Here is a 19,416-nt window from a genome sequence, read left to right as displayed (position 1 = left end):
GGGCGCCTGGTATTTTTGATGATAGCAGTCATCAGCAGCTTGTGAGCCGCTGATGACAGCTATTAATCAGCTTATAGTAGAACTGTAAATGCCATCAGCTTATAGTAGAACTGTAAATGCCAGGGTCCGTACGGCATACTGAGCTGGCCAGCCAGAAGCACTTTTGTAGCTCCGTATGCCGTACGTCCTTGGCAGCGAAAGGGTTAAAAAGACACAAATATAGAGTGCAAGGGTACTCACAATGGTAGGTCAAACAAAGGCATGTATAGGTGGTTTCGAGGATACAGCAGTTTCAGGACTGCAATCAGCCTGTGTGCCACTAGATTACTAGATTAACGACGCCACAATCTAGTGGCACACAGGCGTGTATTGCTGGGATTTGTAGTACTCTATAGCTGATGGTACATTGTGCTGTATAATATACCATCAGCTATAGAGGAATACTAATCCCAGTGCAGGCTTACCTGAGCAGTCTTCCAGCAACTTTCTTTCTGAGATCGGGCCTTTCTATCGGCGGCTGTCATCCGCCCACATCTGCTCCTCCTTACTTCTTCTCCGCGTCCCTGTGCCTATTGTGGATTTGGGCGGGTGGTGAGCGTGAGGTGGGGAGGAGGTGAGGCGTGGATGCAGGTGGGCGGGTCTGGCAGCGGCGCGCGTGAGGTGGGGAGGAGGTGCGGCGCGCAGTGTGTGTGGAGCCATGAACAGGGGCAACCAATCGGAAAGCCGATTAATCGATGATTTAAAAAGTTGACAACTTTTTCAATAATCGATTATAATCGATTATGTCGATTAGTTGTTGCAGCCCTAGAGTGCTCAATTAAATCCCATCTTCCCAAAGGAATTTGGCACTTGGGCCCACCTCCTGTCTCGCTTATTATCCTTCACAGTGATAACTCATCTCATAATAACATGTGGGAGCTAGCAGGGAGGAAGCTAAAAATGTGGGTGCCTCAGGTTTAGGGATGGCTGGGGGGTCTATAGAACATATCGGAAAGTCTGACAGATTTCTGCTCTTTGAAATTGGTGGTTTAGGGCATTTAAGTCATATACATGCAAAAAGCGAATATCATAGATGTTGGCGACCAGCCTACCTACAGACTTTAGTCCTACAAACAACAGGGCAGAGGCAGGACAGGACAGAGCAACAGGGATGAATGTCCAGCAGCAGGGATAAGGGTTAGAGCAGGTGAAGACCTCTATATAAAAATATAGGCAGACAACGTACTGAAATTTAAAGCCTAACTAAATTTTTTAAACACATTTAGCATGCAGGGAAATAGTAAATCTTAATGCTTGAGTTGCAGCATCCCTAAAACACCCTGTCCCTTTCCTGTAGCCTCCATCTCAAGACTGCTGCTCTCTGTCTGAGAGCCACAGTCTCTCTGCAGTGGTCCAACAAGGTCCCGCCATGTCAGATACAGCACCGCAAACATCAGGGAATACAAGCTTTGCTGAGTACATTGCTATAGCTCTGACAGACCACTGCTAAAAGACCGTCTCTCTCACCTAGAGAGCAGCAGTCCTCAGCTGCAGGCTACAGGCAAGGGACTGGATGTTTAAGAGGTGTGGGAAAGTTTTTAACCCAAAAGCCAAACCGTAAGACCTACAGCACTTACCATTTAGACTGCAATCCAAATGCATTTCAGTCATTTTGCTTGAAAAACTTAATTTGGACTGTAAATTAAAACTCTCCTACACATTTTGCATGTAACAAACATGCATGCAGAAATTCATTCATCAAACCAAAATTCTGTTTAAAAGATAATTTTTAATACAGTGATAGTCCACTGGGATTTAATGAATTAAACTTAAATACTGCATCAACTGGCTGTACTTTTACAGTAGCCAGAGATGTGAAATGAGCAGTTACAATTGTATATCAAACACAACTAGACAACTCTGCAAAATAACTTGAGCCCCTTGAATAAATTCAGAGTTCCACACACAGGTTAACAAGCAAGGGAAACTCAGCAAATGTGGCAGACAGCCAATTCGTGTAAATGTGTCATCTACTCGTAATCCTCTAACACCACCCAGGAATTCTTCTCTTGCCATTTAGAGCCAAAAAAGACATAATCGCCTTTTAGATTTGTTCTATTTAAAACACAATTTCCACAACTTTCTGTCAACCAGACATATGTTCTATTATATCCTCAAGTCACCCTCTCACTGTACCCATATCCAGACCGTTGTTACAATGGAAGGGCTGCATATTATATATTATGCAATACCACTTTTGGGTACGTAGAATACAGTAAGCATTTTATAAATACCACACACAGACATTTTTCTTACAAACTTAAATAAGGAAATTAACAAAGCATCTCTGGCTATGCAAACACTAGCTTTTTACTTCCAAAAATCCACTACTTTATAACATGCCTTAAAGTGCATGTACACCCTAGCAATAAACGTCTCATATTTTCTACCTTTTGAGCGGTTAACTATACCATTAAAAGTGTTTTGTCATTTCTGTTCAAAAAGTGCAAAAAAGTATTTCTACTGATATATTCATGTACGCTAAAGATGTAAAAAAAATTTAATCAGTTGTGTTGGTAATGTTTAACTCATTTCTCATAGCAAATTTTAAGCACGCTGTCATATCTCTCTCTCTCCTTTTTATTGATTTGAACAAGTGATTTAGATATGTAAAGTTTGATGAAGGGATCCAGAGAATCTTGAAAGTTTGCATTTTTAATAACTTAAGTTAGCTAAGGCAGACAATAAAACAAACATTCTGTACTGATTGATGGATAACATGGTGCAATATTCTAGTAGTGCACTGAATTCTTATATGAAGGGTAGCGAGATCACATTTCAAACAAGATCTCATATAGAATATGCTCTAACCTTACAGGATATCTAACAATGCGTTTCAAGCTAGTAGTCTTGGCTTTAATAAATACTAATGAAGCAAGGGCAATAAAATCAACAAGATCTTATAAACATTGTGTACTACTGATACAGCATATTTGCCACTAGGTGCTTTACAACAAATGTAGTAATTATATTTCAGTATTAGCTTTGATTCTAAGCAAATTGTACTTACCACTTGCATGGCTGAACTTCTGGGAGGATGTGGTTCTATTAACAGCTGTGATGGAGTCTGTCCAAAACTCCGGATCTGGGCCTCCACACCCTAAAAAATGATTACAAATGTAGACTCAAAAAACAGGTGCCAAAGAGATGAATACAAGTTGTAATAAGTAATTAACATTTTGTTAATCCTAACTGGTACCATACCCAAAATAGTCTCTCTCTAGCAATGGAGCCAAATCCAGCAATTGGCACTGCTATTTCTGGTGAAGTCATTTTTAGGAGCTTACATATTCTTTTCATGAGAAACTCATGAGAAAACTCTCCACGCTGCTGTGTGATATTAAGCAGAAACAAGCTGTGATATTACAATCAGAAATCATGTGTTTTGCCTGGATTGCTGATGATTACCTCAACTACGCATAGCTCGACTTACAGATAAAAGTCCTTACAATGTTAATAAAACAAAGAAACTATATACAATGCCATAGAAAACTCTTAGACAACAGTCATGATGGGAAAATGGCTGTGCAAGCTAAAAACCAAGAATTTCCTGCGTCTTGTAGATGTGTGTCTATTTGTCTGTATTTTTCTGGAACACACATAATTTAGAACATCCTACTGAATACATTTTGTTACTGTTTTAGAAGGTAATAAACAAAGCAGCAAATGTGTAACAAGATGGTGCCCAGCCATAAGCCTGTGCAAATGTTTTAATTGTTCCCAATGTGAGCAATAAAAAAGCAAATACAATTATGAAGTCAATGGTCTTCATGTGTTGGTATGGGAGGATACTCCTATCTATCTTGTACAAACAAAAAATAGCTTATTTGTTCAAGCCTAGTTACTAACAAGTAGGGGGTCCAATATTCACATATTGAGGCGCAACAACAGAATAAACAGGCTAAAGTTTAACTCCACTGAATATAGATTACTCTACTTTAGATGTAATTGGATGGTGTATGAACCTTTTGAGGGTAAATCTCCTAGAAAACAGCTGAAACCTTACACCGGCATATGGGTTCTCCATATATTTCCACTGCAAAACCTATATCTTTGCTCTGGGATGGGATCTTCATGTGCGAAATCTGTGCTGTAATGTATTAAACATCTTGTTTCTATGCATAGTTTGCAACTATGTATGTGCATGACAAGACACACACATATATATATATATATATGCTCATCACAAACCCTGCAGCAGAAATGAGACACTCTCTATGCTCCTTTAGGCCAGAAAACATAGATTATTCTCTGCCTCATCTTTAGGTCACATGGGCAAGCATGGAAGCAGTTATGTGCCATATTGAGTCCTGTGAAGTGTGATTTTAACGATGGGACCTGCCTGCAGCAGCATATTCTCCAGGAAAGGAATTTGATTATTCTTTATCCATTCCAGCAAGATTGTTAATATGGCACTAATATTTGGATACAGGGTTGGCTTTAATGCATGAAAAATATCGACTACATAGACTTAGCATTCTGAACTGTATTATGTTTGGCTTTACTTGTCCGATTGGGATGGACATCAATGTATAATCTGGACTGAACATTTTGTGCAACAGGACAATGCTCTCAGTAGAGGTCAGTGGTTGGTGGAAGCCAAGAACACACATATGGAGACAGTTAAGGTAAATACATAGGTTTGTTACTTTTTCTTTGCAGACACAAACTCAAAATTGCTTTTTTTTCCATGACTGTCTGATAGAACTAAGGCTGTGAATAGAGAAATAAAAACAGACCGACTATAACAGGAAAGGGCAGGATGCTGAGCATAGACGTTTTATAGGCAGTCTAATCCATAAAAGCTCTGTGACCCCTCATATATCGAAAATAGCAATTAAATAATAAAATCTCTAATATGAGCTGCAACAATAAAATGCTTAATTAACCTACTAACTCATAACGTTTCTGTGGGAGTTTGATTACATAGAAAATGACCACATGTACAGTTATGTAGCTAAGGCCAAAACAGAACACTTTAATGAGACATCGTCTTGCAACCACCAAGAAAGGGACATTAAAAATAAGTTTCTAGCACTTATCCTGCATTGATATACTTGCACTGTAAAGACTAGTATCCAATAAAAATATTCAGAGAAATGCCAATATCCTAAAGAAAGAAATTAAACTCAGTTTACCTTAAAGTAATCTGTCACACTGTACAGTAAAACCAACACTAAAGGGCTGAGTTATAAATCTTTCATCCAGCATATTTGCATGGCACTACCCCACTAGATGGCACTGAGGAGCATAGGTGACTACATAATCTTTTTTGATGTTCATAAGCGCACCAGAAAGCCTTCAGTCCCAGGGATATCAATATACAAATCATGCAGAGTAGTGTGCAGGGTTTTTGACACATGGGCTGCAAACTGAGCTCCCAGGGCTCATAGGCTCCCCAAGCGATCAGAGCATAAACAAAGCATCAATATCTGATTTGATAATTGGCATCAGCTTCAGGTAGCTTTGCAGTGTGTAGGTTTACTTAAAAGCATGTCAACAACCTAGAAGAAACTGCTATATTGTAAAAGATATTGGAATGGAGGTCATGAGTTGACAGTTTTTAAATAATTTAATTACTTTAGGATATCATGAAGACTTGTTTTAGCGATCACACTGCAATACACCACCTGATCTGTATTGACCAAATAAAAGGTATAGAGCAGGGGCGTAACTAGAAATCACAGGGCCCCGGCCTCCTCCACCGCAGGTGCTGGCTGTCACGGACTCAGGGATGTGAGTGATGTGGACAGCAGCGTGTTCCTCCTCACAGCCACCAGTGACAGCCAGCAGCCTGCGATGCCATAGCAACCCAGGCAGCCCACATGGCATCAGGGGGACCCCTTTGTTCCTCATCCTGGCTGGCCCTCCCCTGTGCCCCATAGCGGCTGCCTGGGTCGCTATGGCGATAGTTCCGCCACTGGTATAGATTATGCTGCCAAATTACCATTTTGTACCAGACTTTTCATCTTGAGTGCCCCTTATCATGTCTTTTGCCATATGAATTTCTTTTTTCTGATATTTTTTATATATAATTCATGCATGCTTACAAGTTTGTTTTGGACTAAATATATTGAATTCACCAAAACGTTTGATTTAATGCAGGAAATCATAAATGTGTAATGTGTATTTAACAGCTTTATATTACCATTTTCCAGTAGCTTATATAACATTTGTCAACCCTTAACCAATAAAAAGGCTGATGAAAAATATAACACTGCTGAACAATGAGATTTTCCAATGTCTAGGTAAGATACAGTTAAGGAATAAAAAGGCCCAGGCTTGTTCTTGACAGTTACATGTGTTGGGAGGACTGAAATATAATCCTGACTGCCAATCTGAGACAAACCAGCTAGTCAAAGCAGACACAAGCAACAGAAACAAATGTCACTCAATTGCATTCAGAGGCAATGAGTTCATGGGTAATTTCAAACAGTAGCTATGTCTGATGTGCTTGCTTTAAACACCTACTGCTCTGGATACTGGACACAAGAAGGCTGATGTATGGAAAGCTTGATTTAAGAAACATTTCTTGTTCCCACAGCAACCAGTCAGAATCATCGTTTCATATTTTAAACCTGAGCTGCAATAATAAGAGGCAGAAGATGATTGGCTGCTATTGGCAACGAGAAATATTTTACAAACACAATTTTCATGCACTAGCTCCAATGTGAGAATTTAACAGTTGAAGAAAAAATAGCCATAGATGACTAGCAACCTGATAACATCTGTCTGAAAATAACAAATACTAAATAAACATTATACAGGTGAAACTCGAATAATTAGAATATCGTGCAAAAGTAATTGCAGTAAGTGCTGCAAAAGTGGCCCAAACCAAGTACTGAGTACATATGCATGCTTATACTTTTCAGAGGTCCGATATTCTTCTATGTACAATCCTTGTTTTATTGATTGCATGTAATAATCTACTTTTTTGAGGTTGTGGATTTGGGGTTCTTGGGGTTTTCATGAGCTGTAAGCCATAATCATCACAATTATGACAAATCACGGCTTGAATTATCTTGCTTTGCATGTAATGAGTCTATCTCATATATTAGTTTCACCTTTTAAGTTGCATTAGTGAAATAAATGAACTTTGCACGATATTCTAATTATTCGAGTTTCACCTGTATATAGTTTGTTTGCCTAAATATAGACAAAAGCACCACATCCAAATATTAACTGCTTAGAAAATTAAACAAAAATCAAATGGGCTCATTGGAACTCTGTCGGACTTTAACCTCCGTGGCGGTATGATTTTTTCTTTTTTTTTCTTCCTTTTTTCGTTCTATTTGTTTTCGTTTTTTTCCCTAACTTTTGAATCTCCCGCCGGTTCCGCCCCCCTGCGACGCTCGCAAGGGACGGAACCCGGAAGACGGATGCCGGCACCGGCCAGAGGACACAGCGTGTCTCCAGGGACAAGGTAAGAGACGCCCTGTGTATTCCCGAGTGTGGCTCGGGGTTACTGCTTATGGTACAGAAAATTAACCCCGAGCCACACTCGGGAATACCGCCAAGGAGGTTAATGGTACACATACTAAAGCTTCTTAAAAAATTAGATTCTTTATTCAAGAACAACTGTACAAATTACAGGAAAATTCATAAAACCGAGAATTTGTCTCCGTTGGCCTACTTATTCAATTTGTTTGCAATGCATTTACATTGTTATATATGCATACAAACAGTTTTTACAGTTTGTATCATTACAAAGGCTCAAAGCGAAGACCACAAAGCACCTCAAACACATTTCACAATCTCCAATCAATTGCTTCTTCAGGAGGCTCTCAGATATATTTAAAAACTTTAAATGAATAGGTGTCGGAAAAAAGACAACGCATAAATGTCTGTAATGTCACAGAATCTATGCCAAAAACAATATGTTAAGATGTCCATTATTTATACCTCCTTGGAGGCACATGCTATTGCCAAGCGAAAAAATCTCTTGGTTTTATGAATTTTTATGTAATTTGTACAGTTGTTCTTGAATTAAGGAATCTAATTTTTGAAGAAGATTTTGTATGTGCACCATTAAAGCCTGACAGGGTTCCAATGGGCCCATTTCTTTTTTGTTTAATTTGTTTTATGTAAAAATAGTCTTACTTCTAAGAGGGCAAATATGTTTTAACATTAAATGAAAAAGGCAGCAGACTAAACTATTGGGCAACTAGACTAATGCAAGTGACACTATTTACATGATAATTTACAGTAACATATGTACTACAGTACTGTTTAAATGTGGATGAAAGGATAAATAGATTTATTATGCAAATCAATCAATAATATGGTGTACATTGCCTACCTTACTTTGTGAAAATACAAAACATATTATCTCATTCATAAATATCTATTCCTGTACATCTTTCAGTTCTCAAAAAGCAAATCTCTACTAAAATTATTTTTAATGTAAACATTCAGCTTATATTATAAAACAATACAGTAAAGAAATATGCCAAAAAACTGACTTGGTATCAGTCTCTTGCAATCCATTCTACAGCAGAGCTCAGGCTGAGGAGGGAAAAGCAACATGAGGAGCCAATCATTTGTGCTGCAGTGCTCATGTGCAAGAAAGAAGTATATTGATAGGAGGATAGAGCAAACTGACACAGAGAGGAGCTCATCAGCCTGCTGCCTTTCCTTTCACTGACCAATTACAGGCTTGGGTAGGGACAAGATCTGCAGCCTGCACTGCATAACATAGTCAGCAACATGTGAAGATCAGGACTGAGAATAAGCAGACACACAAGACTTCTCTAGATGCGCAATTTGCTCTTCGCAATTAGCCGTCGGAATCCACATGGAATGGGGGAGGGTCGGACTTGGCTAAATGTATGCGAGGGTTACCTTTTTCCAGCAGTTTGTGATGCATTTCTCCAGTGTAAATGTGAATACAGTACAGTATATAAGCCATCATTCATGGCTAGTGGCACTGAAGTCTTTGAATCAGAGAGGTATATGGAGATGTCTAGCTCATCTTTCACACTTCTGGTCTACAGAAAGTTACTCACTGCACCATAAAGTGCAATCTGAATAATTGTAAACAAAGCAATTGATATAATGGTCCAGATTGTGATAAATCACAGGGTAGAAGAGGCTAAAGGTAAGAAGTTATGTACATAGATGCCAAGAGGTTACACAGCGCATGTGCAAAAGACAGTGTTAGTAAAAAACTAAAATGCTAAAAAAATAAAAAAAAAGGCAAAGGAGTTTTTGTCTGAAGAGACATACAAAGTCTCTGCCAAAACACATTGCCTACTAGCATTTTTTGTGTGACTTGAGCTGTGCTTTAAAAGTACATTTATCTATTTAAATTGCTTAAAGTGGACCTTTACCCATATCTTTAAAATAACAAACACACCTTTAGAAATGTTTAGTAATGACAATCTATGAACACATACTTCTAGATAATTGCCGACTTTGTATTCTTTGCATACCTTATTTCTCTTTTCTTCCCCAGTCTTCTGACAGTGGCCATGTTTACTAAGGGCAGGTTACTAGCTCTCCTATTACTTCCTGAATTTCTGGCACATGTGACCATGCACATCATCTCAGGGAGGAAAATTAGTTTCTCAGATATCTCATGAGATTACATATGAGATTTCCAAACAATGCTCTGCTGATAACAAGGCAATCAAAGCGTGCATTGCGTTGGCAAACTGAAGTATTTTGCACTTTCAAAGCAGGAAGTGAATGCTCTGCAAGTGTAAGTATTTCATAATCACAGCATTTTACACCTGACATGTCAATGTTATTATTAATCATCATACATAGAGGGATGCATTGGTAGAATTTGATTTTTTAGTGTAAGGGTCCGATTTAAGGTGCATTCACCACCCACACTCTAAATAATCATTCTCTAAGTACTATTACTGATGAAAGATCAACTCTGACTGGCTGCTACAAACTACCACACTTCATATTAAAAAAAAAAGCCAATTTGTCAAACAACAGAGTATATAAAACAATATGGCTTAACACTCTTGACAAGAAATACATTACATATGAACATACCTCTCTCAGGACAGGATCTGTTATGGAGCTCAGATTGACAGCCCCCTCATAGGTCAGGTAGTAGAACACATTCAGTGCTCGAACGGCTTCTGGTCCCTGCTGCTTGTAGCCAAATAGAAGATCAATCCATTGGTGGAGCTGGCAAGACACAAACTCACTTTCCAAGGCCTGCAAATATAGAGAGACAATGATATGTCAGACAAGTAAACACAACACTTCATCAAGCATTTATGCCATCATCATTTAGCTGAAATCGTATTTGACCAGGAGTGTTGCAGCATAGAACTGCAAGTATTTTGTGTTACTAAGGTAAAAATCTGCATTTACTTGGTTAAGGTTTCAGTTAAGCCTTAGGTTTTAAAGGTAAGGTTATGGGGATATGAGGTGTAAGGCTAAAGAATTAAGTTGGGGGTTAAGTGGTGGGGTCAATTAGCAGGATTGCCATGCCTGGTCTTATTCCTTGAATAAATAAAGAAGATTTTTCCTGGATCCAGAAACATGTGCAACACTTCTTTCTACTGTTCGTGAAAGCCTTGGTTGTGCACCGGTGTTCTGCGGAACTGCATTGGGGGAAGTAGGTAAAGCACTTTCTGTTTGTTTGGTAAGCTAATCAAGTTACATTCTGATTTTACAATCTACATTATATTACCAAAAATGAAATATGTGAAGTCACAGCCAATCTGCTTATTGGTTTCCTCCACTGAAACTTCAGATCGACCATAGATACACAACAAAAACCAGCCACTATTGTGTTTGGAGAGACTTCCTATACAGTAATGTGTCCTCACTGCTCAAATCACAATTACGTGGATGTAGTAAGGGCATAATAAAGTATGACCTCAGAGGCTTGTGAACAGTATTGGGCTTGGTGACTTTGCAGATGTACAAGAGCTTTACTGATCTTTGTACTACTAGGGATACTTTTTCATACATTCCACAATAAATAATAATTCATAAAACAGATTTTACTAAGTATTTGTTATTAATGTTTTTGAAATATATTTAACACAGTATGTACTCACTAAAAATGACTACATGATTGGAGGTACTTATGATATGGTAATGCACACCAAAAGGTATTCAGTTAATACTGCCTTTGTTAGATATATACCATTTAAAATAAGAAAGGAATCATTGTATTGTATTGCCATATGTATTTACACGGACCAGGCAGTGACAAATATTGACACTTACATTTATTTATTACAACCCTAATGTTAACATCTTCTGTATCATCTCCTTGCAAAGTCAGGTTGACGTTACAGCAGATAACAGTATTGTACAATCAATACCAGGTATAGATAACTACTCAACAAAAATGATGAACCTTTTTCATTAACAATGCCATAAAAACACATTCCGAAAAACAACAAAAAAACAGCAATTGTCTTAATTTGTGGGTGGCACTTAGGACAAAAGCCCTAAATATGTTCAAATTACAGAAGGCTGCTTGATTGTCACCACAGTCAGATGTCACATTAATGTATGACAAACATTAAACCATACGCTTAAATGGCAATTTATATCATTTAAATGTTTACTGCCAAAGCCTACCATTATTCATTTAAATGTGACTTTCTGACAGCTAATTTCAGCTAATTTTCTAAGATTCACTTAATTAGAACTTTCAATCAAACACTTTAATATCTTTGGCCTGGCGCGGAATTTTAGCTGTTTTTCTTGAAAAAAAAAAGTATTTGCCAGGAAACAAAATAACATAACAAATCAAAAGCAGAAATAACCGAAAAGCCTTTTTCTTATTGAATTGTTGAATAATTTTCTTTAATGAAGAATAGATAGTAAACACAGAGGACAATGGAAATTATATTAAGTGCACATACAGTGCGCCACTAACAACATATTGCTGGAAAGTGATAAATGATTTGCCGCTAACACACCACCTCTAAAAATAATACTTGCACATATATGCCAGCAGATTTGATTAAAAGGAACACTTTATCTAATTTACAGCTTGTAATAATCCAGCAAGAACAAAGCCTACCTGTGATAACCATTCCCATAAATATACTCACAAAATTAAAACCATAAAACTTAGTATTTAATCCTATTAAAAATTAATACATGTATAATTGCTTAATAAGAGACAACCACCAGAGATCTCATAAGTGTTCTGCAGGCTATAAAATCATGCACAAAGCAGAAATAAAAGCGATGCAAATTCTCACGGTGGCCTAATCTTTGACAGTGTTGGATTTTATTTATTTTTGTGACTGAATGCACAGCACAAACTCTCTTTTACTGCAGAGGTAGCAGAATGGCTAACACCAGATGGTGTAAATGGCATGCCTCTGTCAAGGCTGACCTAAATGACTGTTCTGGCCTTAAAATAATGACACCACAATGTTAAAAATGGAAAACGAAATGTGATATGTTGAAACTTATGTTAGGGTATTTGGGTAATCATTACATAAATATTGAAGGGGTTGTACATAGTGAGAGGCAAATCTTGTCTAACCTCAGCTACCAACTTATCAAATTGCTGATAAACTGAAAATATTTAGTAGTTATTAATGGTCCATGCCCGTAAGATCTAACATCTTATAGGCACACAACAAGATTTTAAGTTGTGAGCTCTACAGATCTAAATTGCCCAAGGGGGGGGTAACAGATTCCCATACCAATCAGTCCAACCAACAAAATTACTTGTGATTGCACATTGTTAATCGACCTTACAATGTAGTGAATGTGCAATATCATTCATGGCTCACAGACCGATTGCAGATAAATGAGGAGCCAGTATGTATTAGGTTCTATTGACTACTCATAGGATTCCTGTTTGAGTGATTAAAAATCTGACATAGTTTTGGGGCAAACTGGACATATCTGTAATGTGCATATAAGAACTTATTTTCTTATGCGTTATTGAACACTGATGTCCCTTATACCTTCTAATGAGATCTTTGAAATCAAATTATTCTGACAGTCAACCTGATAGTGAACAGGGAAAAAGCAGAGCCTAAAAAACCGTACTGGTCTGGATCTGGTCCGGACATGGTGTGAACAAGCCCTCAAGAGAATTGTATTTTGTTATGGACATCAGCAAAAATTACACTTATAGGTGAAATAGTGAAGGTGTGTTTTTTTTTACATAATTAGAGCTCTATGTTAACAACAGGTTAATCAATAAATAATTCATGTGTCTTCAAACTATAGCCAATATGTTCAAAAACGACCAGAGCTAAGTAGCCTGCAGGCATACATATAACAAAGGCGATGTTCTGTAGAACATTTATTTGTTAAAGACATTTAATACAGCTACATCCTTTGGCAGAAGCCTTAATGCATGTCACACCTAATACACTATCCATGTTTAGGAGTGTACTTATCAATGCAGTTCACTCCTAGCTGGCTTTTAATTGACACGGTTAATGTCAGTGCTATATGCCTTTAAGAGATTATTCTCCCCAGGTGCCCCAGCTAAAAACCACAATAAAGTGACACGCGGAGACTGAAACAAATACGCACACCATAACAGATCGATTTCCAGATTAATAATAAGAGAGTGTGCACAGAAGGTATGCTATTTTCTGTTATCCCCGCTCTGTTAGGCTAATAAGCTACATTTTTAATGTGAAATGGGATGTAACCATAAATTATACCCAAGAGCAATGCCAGTACTTTGACAGAAGGTCTGATTAGAAAACAGCTTAGAAAAAGGAAACACATCAGAATGAATCACCCACTATGAATCTGATGGCTTTCCTTCAAATGTTTATTTAAGAGCCTGGAATGACAAGCTGCTGTTTAAGTTTGCAGGCAAGTCGTTCTATTCTATACCCTGCGATGCACACCACAGCACTAATGAGTATCATCTTGCTCTAAGCAAGCTGTTAGCATTCAAGCATCCCAGTGCAAACCTTAGTTTTCTTTATTGGCTTTGTTTAACCACTTCAGCAGCAGACAAAAGGAGTTTGTACCTTTTAGATGCACTTTGTACGAGTAATTATTATTAATCTAGATGAACAATTTGACTAACAACTGATCTGCAAATCTAACCTTGCGCAGGGAAATCTAAGAAACAGGATTTCTGATCTGCATTATGTACAGTGGGTGGCCAAAACAATACACACGTTCATGTTATTCTGTGGAAAATTAGATTTCTCTGTGAAAAGTTAGATTTGCTAATCTTCTGGCAAATCTACCAGTCTAGTTAACAGTTAGAGCCATAGTAAATAAGATAAAATTATTTTAAAATCTGGACACTTCCGTTATGGATGATAACCACTTATGAGCATTTCACTACAGCAGAGCTTTTACTGTGCAGTAGAAGTTAAGCTAAATGCCAGTGTAAACCTCAGTGCGGTATAGAAAGGTGCAATCTGTGTCCACTGCCAATAATGTCCAAAATGTGTCCTACTTCCCTTGGCAACTGCATTAAGCAAAAATGTGGGTTGGGACCAAACTAAAGTATTCACTAAAATAGCGCCAACCCAGCCTAGCGTTACTAAACACATGAGGGCTAATATTTAAAACGTTGGGTTACCTGTAAGTATATGTAAACCCATTAGGTTTGGCAAAATATTTTGTATGATAAACAATTGCCACTTGTTTAAATAATATACTTGCGTTCACCATTTTATATGCTTTGTTGCATATCAGTGCTGTTGATCTCCTGTAGCTTCTATGCAGCCACTTCTTCTCTACATATATGAGCTCCAGCGATAGGTGCGTGGCATTTCTCAGGGTGGGTTTCCAGATAATGACAAAAGTGGATCATCCTGGTTAATGTGTGGTGAAAAGCTACCCTGCTACATGCCCTGGACTGCTTGCACTTTCCATGAACAGGCTACCGACACTGGTCATCATATCAATAGGCGTCTTTTATGTTAAAAAATATTATTTTTTTGGTTAAAGCTTTGCTGCCTCATCAGGGCATTTGCATTTCCTCCTACTTATGAGTTTCTTATAAATAAATAATAACCACATAAATTCAACTGTTAATTTAGTAAGCATACTGTATGTTGCAGGGTACATTAGGAGTGGAGTGAGGTGTCAAGCGTAGAATGATGACCTTCAGCTACACTCCAGGGGATGTGAAAATGAACACCTTCCTTAATTTTACCCTTTGCCTTCACAACGGAATTGCAACCACTCGGAAACCTAACAAAACCAATCAATTGTTAGTGTTCCCAAAGCTGGCTGTGAGCATCAATTATGCCCAATGTGTGCTCTGAGGAAAATTTGTACAAAAACTAAATCCACTAAACTGTCGGAGAGAAATATAGTACTATACAATGTGGGAGATTTATGAGAAAAATCAGAGGCTGAAGTCCAATTGTTAAGAATCAAATAAGGCTATGAATAGGTTGTTGTGTGAAGCAGCACACAGATTGTCATTACATTCCCCTGAGACTCATTTCAGCCTTGACAAACTGTCTTACACTGATATCTGTTTTTTTTTAATAAGAACACTTGAAATATGCTAAAATGTACAGTGTTCACGCTACTGCAGCACATTACTTCCAAGCATAATAGAAATAAAGTAAGCCAAGCATACAGCAAATCTAGCATTAAACATTGTAATAACATAACTTAAAATTCATTATTATAGCAACTCTACTAGTTGTATGTAGATTGTCACATTCAATATTTTTTTCCTAATTATAATTTTTAGTAATAAAAATAAGCCAAACAAATTGGCTTTTTCTTTTAAAGTAGAAAACCAATCTGCAGTTCTCACATTGGTGCACTAACAAAGAAGATATTCTCAATAATAGAATAAGAACATTAAAGCTCCAAGCAGACAGCTACATACATATATGGTAACTTTTTCCCCATAAAGTTTCTATTTACGTTTTTAAAGATACAGGTACCAAGTAGTTATAAGGGAAGAGCAGTTGTTGAGCAGTTGATAAGGCATAGCAGAACAATTTATACCTAAGCACCTGATGGAGCTGAGGGGGTAGGGCGTTTCCTAATATGCGATATCTGACAGGTCCCTGAATTGGGCAGATATAACTCTATTATACTTTTACATTTGGGCTGGAAAGGCATACTATGTGGAAAACCAGGACTAGATGCTCGGTATGTGATGAGAGACTAGGAAGAGAGTTTAAAGACAGAGAGAGCTGAGAGAGAGATTTAAAAAAGGAAGAAAAAGAGAAAAAAAGAGAAGGAAGTTGGGGAACAAGAGAGGGGAAATAAAGAGGGGTTTGATGGAAAAGGGGAATGGAGGCATTATGGTAGAGGGGAAAGATGTTTCAGGGTAGGGGTAAAGGAGGAATGTGTTTTTTTTGTAGTGTTTCATCATTTTCTCAGGGGTTGGGGAAAGTGGGAGTGTACTACAAGTCTTAGTGGTATTTGTTATGAACCGGGTCCGAGCATGTGCATTTGTTATGCTATAATCTTTTTATGAGAACGTTTTCTCCTTCCAAAAAGGTTAAACAGGTTCAATTCAGAATAAAAACCTGATCACCCTAGCCTATTCTATGCTAAACGCTACCCTGGTGCCTACTTACCTCCTGATGGTGGCAACCTCATATGAGGTTTTCAGAAATCTAGTTTGAGGCTTGATTGGGCTGAACCTATACAAGTAAGTAGAGTAAGGCCCCTTTCAAGTCTATGAGAAGTTAATGGTTAGGCAGCATCAAACAAGATTTTAGCCACTGCCACCATAAACAGGTACATAAGCACCTGTGGGGCTACAGTTCTCACGTGCGCAGTCCATTCCGGTCTGGACAGAGAAAATACTGCATGTCACATTTTGTCCGGTCCGGATACAGTCCGGAAACGCACGAACGCGTCAAAAACGCAACGAAAACACACTGCACTGCAGCTAACATACTGACAGCCCCACTCCAACAAAAAAAAAAAATTGTCCGGACACATGTGTATAGCAAAGGACAGCTATGGCTTCTGTCAGTCTGTCATTGCTTTTTACAAGGCTTCCAGTCTGCAACTGTTCACATAGACTTGTGATTCCAATCACAAGAATCTGCTGTCCGGACCCATTGGGACATGTAAATGAGGACTAAACGGTCCTGGGATTTAAATATTTTTGGTCTGTGTGAAATGCACCTAGATGCTGCTGAATGTCTATTTGTGTTTTTTGAACAAATCAATATTCTTTGCAGATACCACTGCTTGTGGCAGAGAGTTCCAAAATGTTATCGCTCTAGCTGAAAAGAATCCCCTACGCCCCTTGTGGATAAATCTTTTCTCCACCAATTTTAGGTGGTGGCCTCTAGTCCTTGTTACGGAGTTTACAGTAAAAAGTTTAGTGTCGATGTTGCCATCACCACTAAACATTTTGTACAATAAAATCATAAACCAGTCCCTACTATATATGATAAAATCATACATAAGCATACGTCTCTTACCAGATATTAAGCACTTTTAACATTTTTCTTTTTTCACAGGTATTACACTAATCACAATTCAATATAAATGTTTAAATTAATTTAGTAAACATAAATGAACAGAACTCATTGCCCTTTAAACATTTAGGTATGCAAGGTATGGCAATAAGATTTTGTTGATTTAAACATATATGCTCATTTGTTTTAGTGTACACAGCATTGTAAGGGATTAATGTAATGATGGGAGAGTACAACCTGAATACTGATAAAATGAGGAAGGATTTCACTGCAGAAAAGAGAAAAATTCTAGAAATGTCCTAATACATATATACACTTATCTAGACAATCTAAGCACTAAATGGCCTGGATGAGAAGAAAATAGGATTTCAGTAATGCTGGCAGCATAAAGTAATCCAAATTCAATAGACTAAACTTGGCCTGCAGGCTCTTAATCCCACACACAGAGAACATCTTGACCAGCATTACCAGTGACCATGAAGTTATACTGATAACATCAAGTGGACTGTGTAAATCTAGGCACTGGAATTATATGTGTCCACACAGACCCTTGAGATCTTAATGCACAACTCTAGATAATAAGCTAAACACACAATATAAATTAATGTATTAGAACTTTTATTTATTTTTTTAAAATTACATCTTGCAACAAGAAAACTACTTAAAACCTAAAATGTCCAACTCCACGTTATTTTGGACATATGAGAAGAACCAACTCACTGGTAGAAAACAATACTGCTTGGAAAAAAACTAAAGGGAACAGAAGTGGATGACCAACATTAAGATGGATGGATACATAGTATTGCAAAGACTAGGACCCCAAATAGACAAGATCATTCTGGAGAATTACTAGCCATGTTGTTGCCAGGAGTCAACATTGACTGGATAGTACTTAATAAGGCTCTTGTAGTTATCCCATCAATGAAATATAATTTTTACTTGACATATGAATATGAAATATTAACACATGGAAATAAAGCAAACATATTTTTTTAATTTACATGCTGTAGTCTGTTCCGAGTATATATTTATATTTCTGGCAATACACCGGCAAATAATAACAAAACACTGTCTGCTTATATATCACAGTATTTTTTTTGGTAGTTAGAAACATAGGAGACTAAAAGAATGCAAACACATTTCAAAGGACCAAAGGATCACTTCTGATCTCTCCAACAGCCAGTTACCAGAGCAGAAAATGGGAGATTAGGCCCTACTACCTAGGGTATGCTGCATTGTGCTGTAGTCCCTTTCACTGAACTGGATAGGATGCTAGTATTTCAGTTCTAAAGACGAGTGTTAAATAGACATCACTAATGAGGCTCAAGTAGCTTGCAGTCTCTTTCATGCACAGCTTCAAAGGAGTACACACCATGACAGAATATGGCAAGGTGATTAGACTAAATGAGAGGCATAATTAACTCTAATTTAAAACCACCTAAGTATAACAGGAGACAAAAGACAGTTTAGTTGATGGTACCTCTGAGTGTAAGGTTTTAGGAGGCCTCCTTCACCTTCCATTTCTTTTCATGCTAATTCATTCTGTGTGAAATCATGGGTAATAACTTCATGTTTAGATTATTAAACGTCTAAGTACTCTCCTACCTTATGCCCTCGTCTCCAGCATATAAAGTACAAAACATTGATAATTTTATATTCCTCAGCGAAAGGAGGGTGTGAGATAATTAAATCTGTTTTTCTCTTAAAGGGACACTAAACTCATGAGTTAAATGCTTAAAAACACATTCAAGTACCTTTAACTACTAATAAAAATGTATCTTATTTGTGTATCACTCCGCTGTAGATCCACAAATCATATCTGTATTGGTACCGACACTGTCCTTCCTTCTGGAGGGTGACTACTTTTGTTCCCCATGGTCCCTGTGTTTGTTGTAAAGTAGAGACCGCTCCAAACTCACACCTATGATGTACTAAAATCGCATGGTTAGTTAGCTAATTTGTTTTGAAGGTATAGTCTATAACATGAAGGAGCTTGGGGCGGTGCCTACATTACAACAAACACGGTGACCAT

General features: G+C 37.7%; 1 protein-coding gene across 1 annotated transcript in view; it reads right to left on the bottom strand.

Moving 5' to 3' along the window:
- The window catches only part of LOC108790936 (lipopolysaccharide-responsive and beige-like anchor protein), a 493,639-nt gene that overhangs the window by 72,891 nt on the left and 401,332 nt on the right, over positions 1-19,416 (bottom strand). Inside the window, exons 47-48 of the mRNA XM_018561299.1 lie at positions 10,048-10,215; positions 3,050-3,139 (exon numbers count right to left, since the gene is read on the bottom strand). Coding sequence (XP_018416801.1) covers positions 3,050-3,139; positions 10,048-10,215 — 258 coding nt within the window. The remainder of the gene's footprint in view (positions 1-3,049; positions 3,140-10,047; positions 10,216-19,416) is intronic.

The sequence above is a fragment of the Nanorana parkeri genome, unplaced genomic scaffold (genome assembly GCF_000935625.1).
Source record: "Nanorana parkeri isolate BGI_ZX_2015 unplaced genomic scaffold, ASM93562v1 scaffold514, whole genome shotgun sequence".
Classification (NCBI taxonomy): domain Eukaryota; kingdom Metazoa; phylum Chordata; class Amphibia; order Anura; family Dicroglossidae; genus Nanorana; species Nanorana parkeri.
This window is presented reverse-complemented; position numbering and strand designations above follow the sequence as displayed.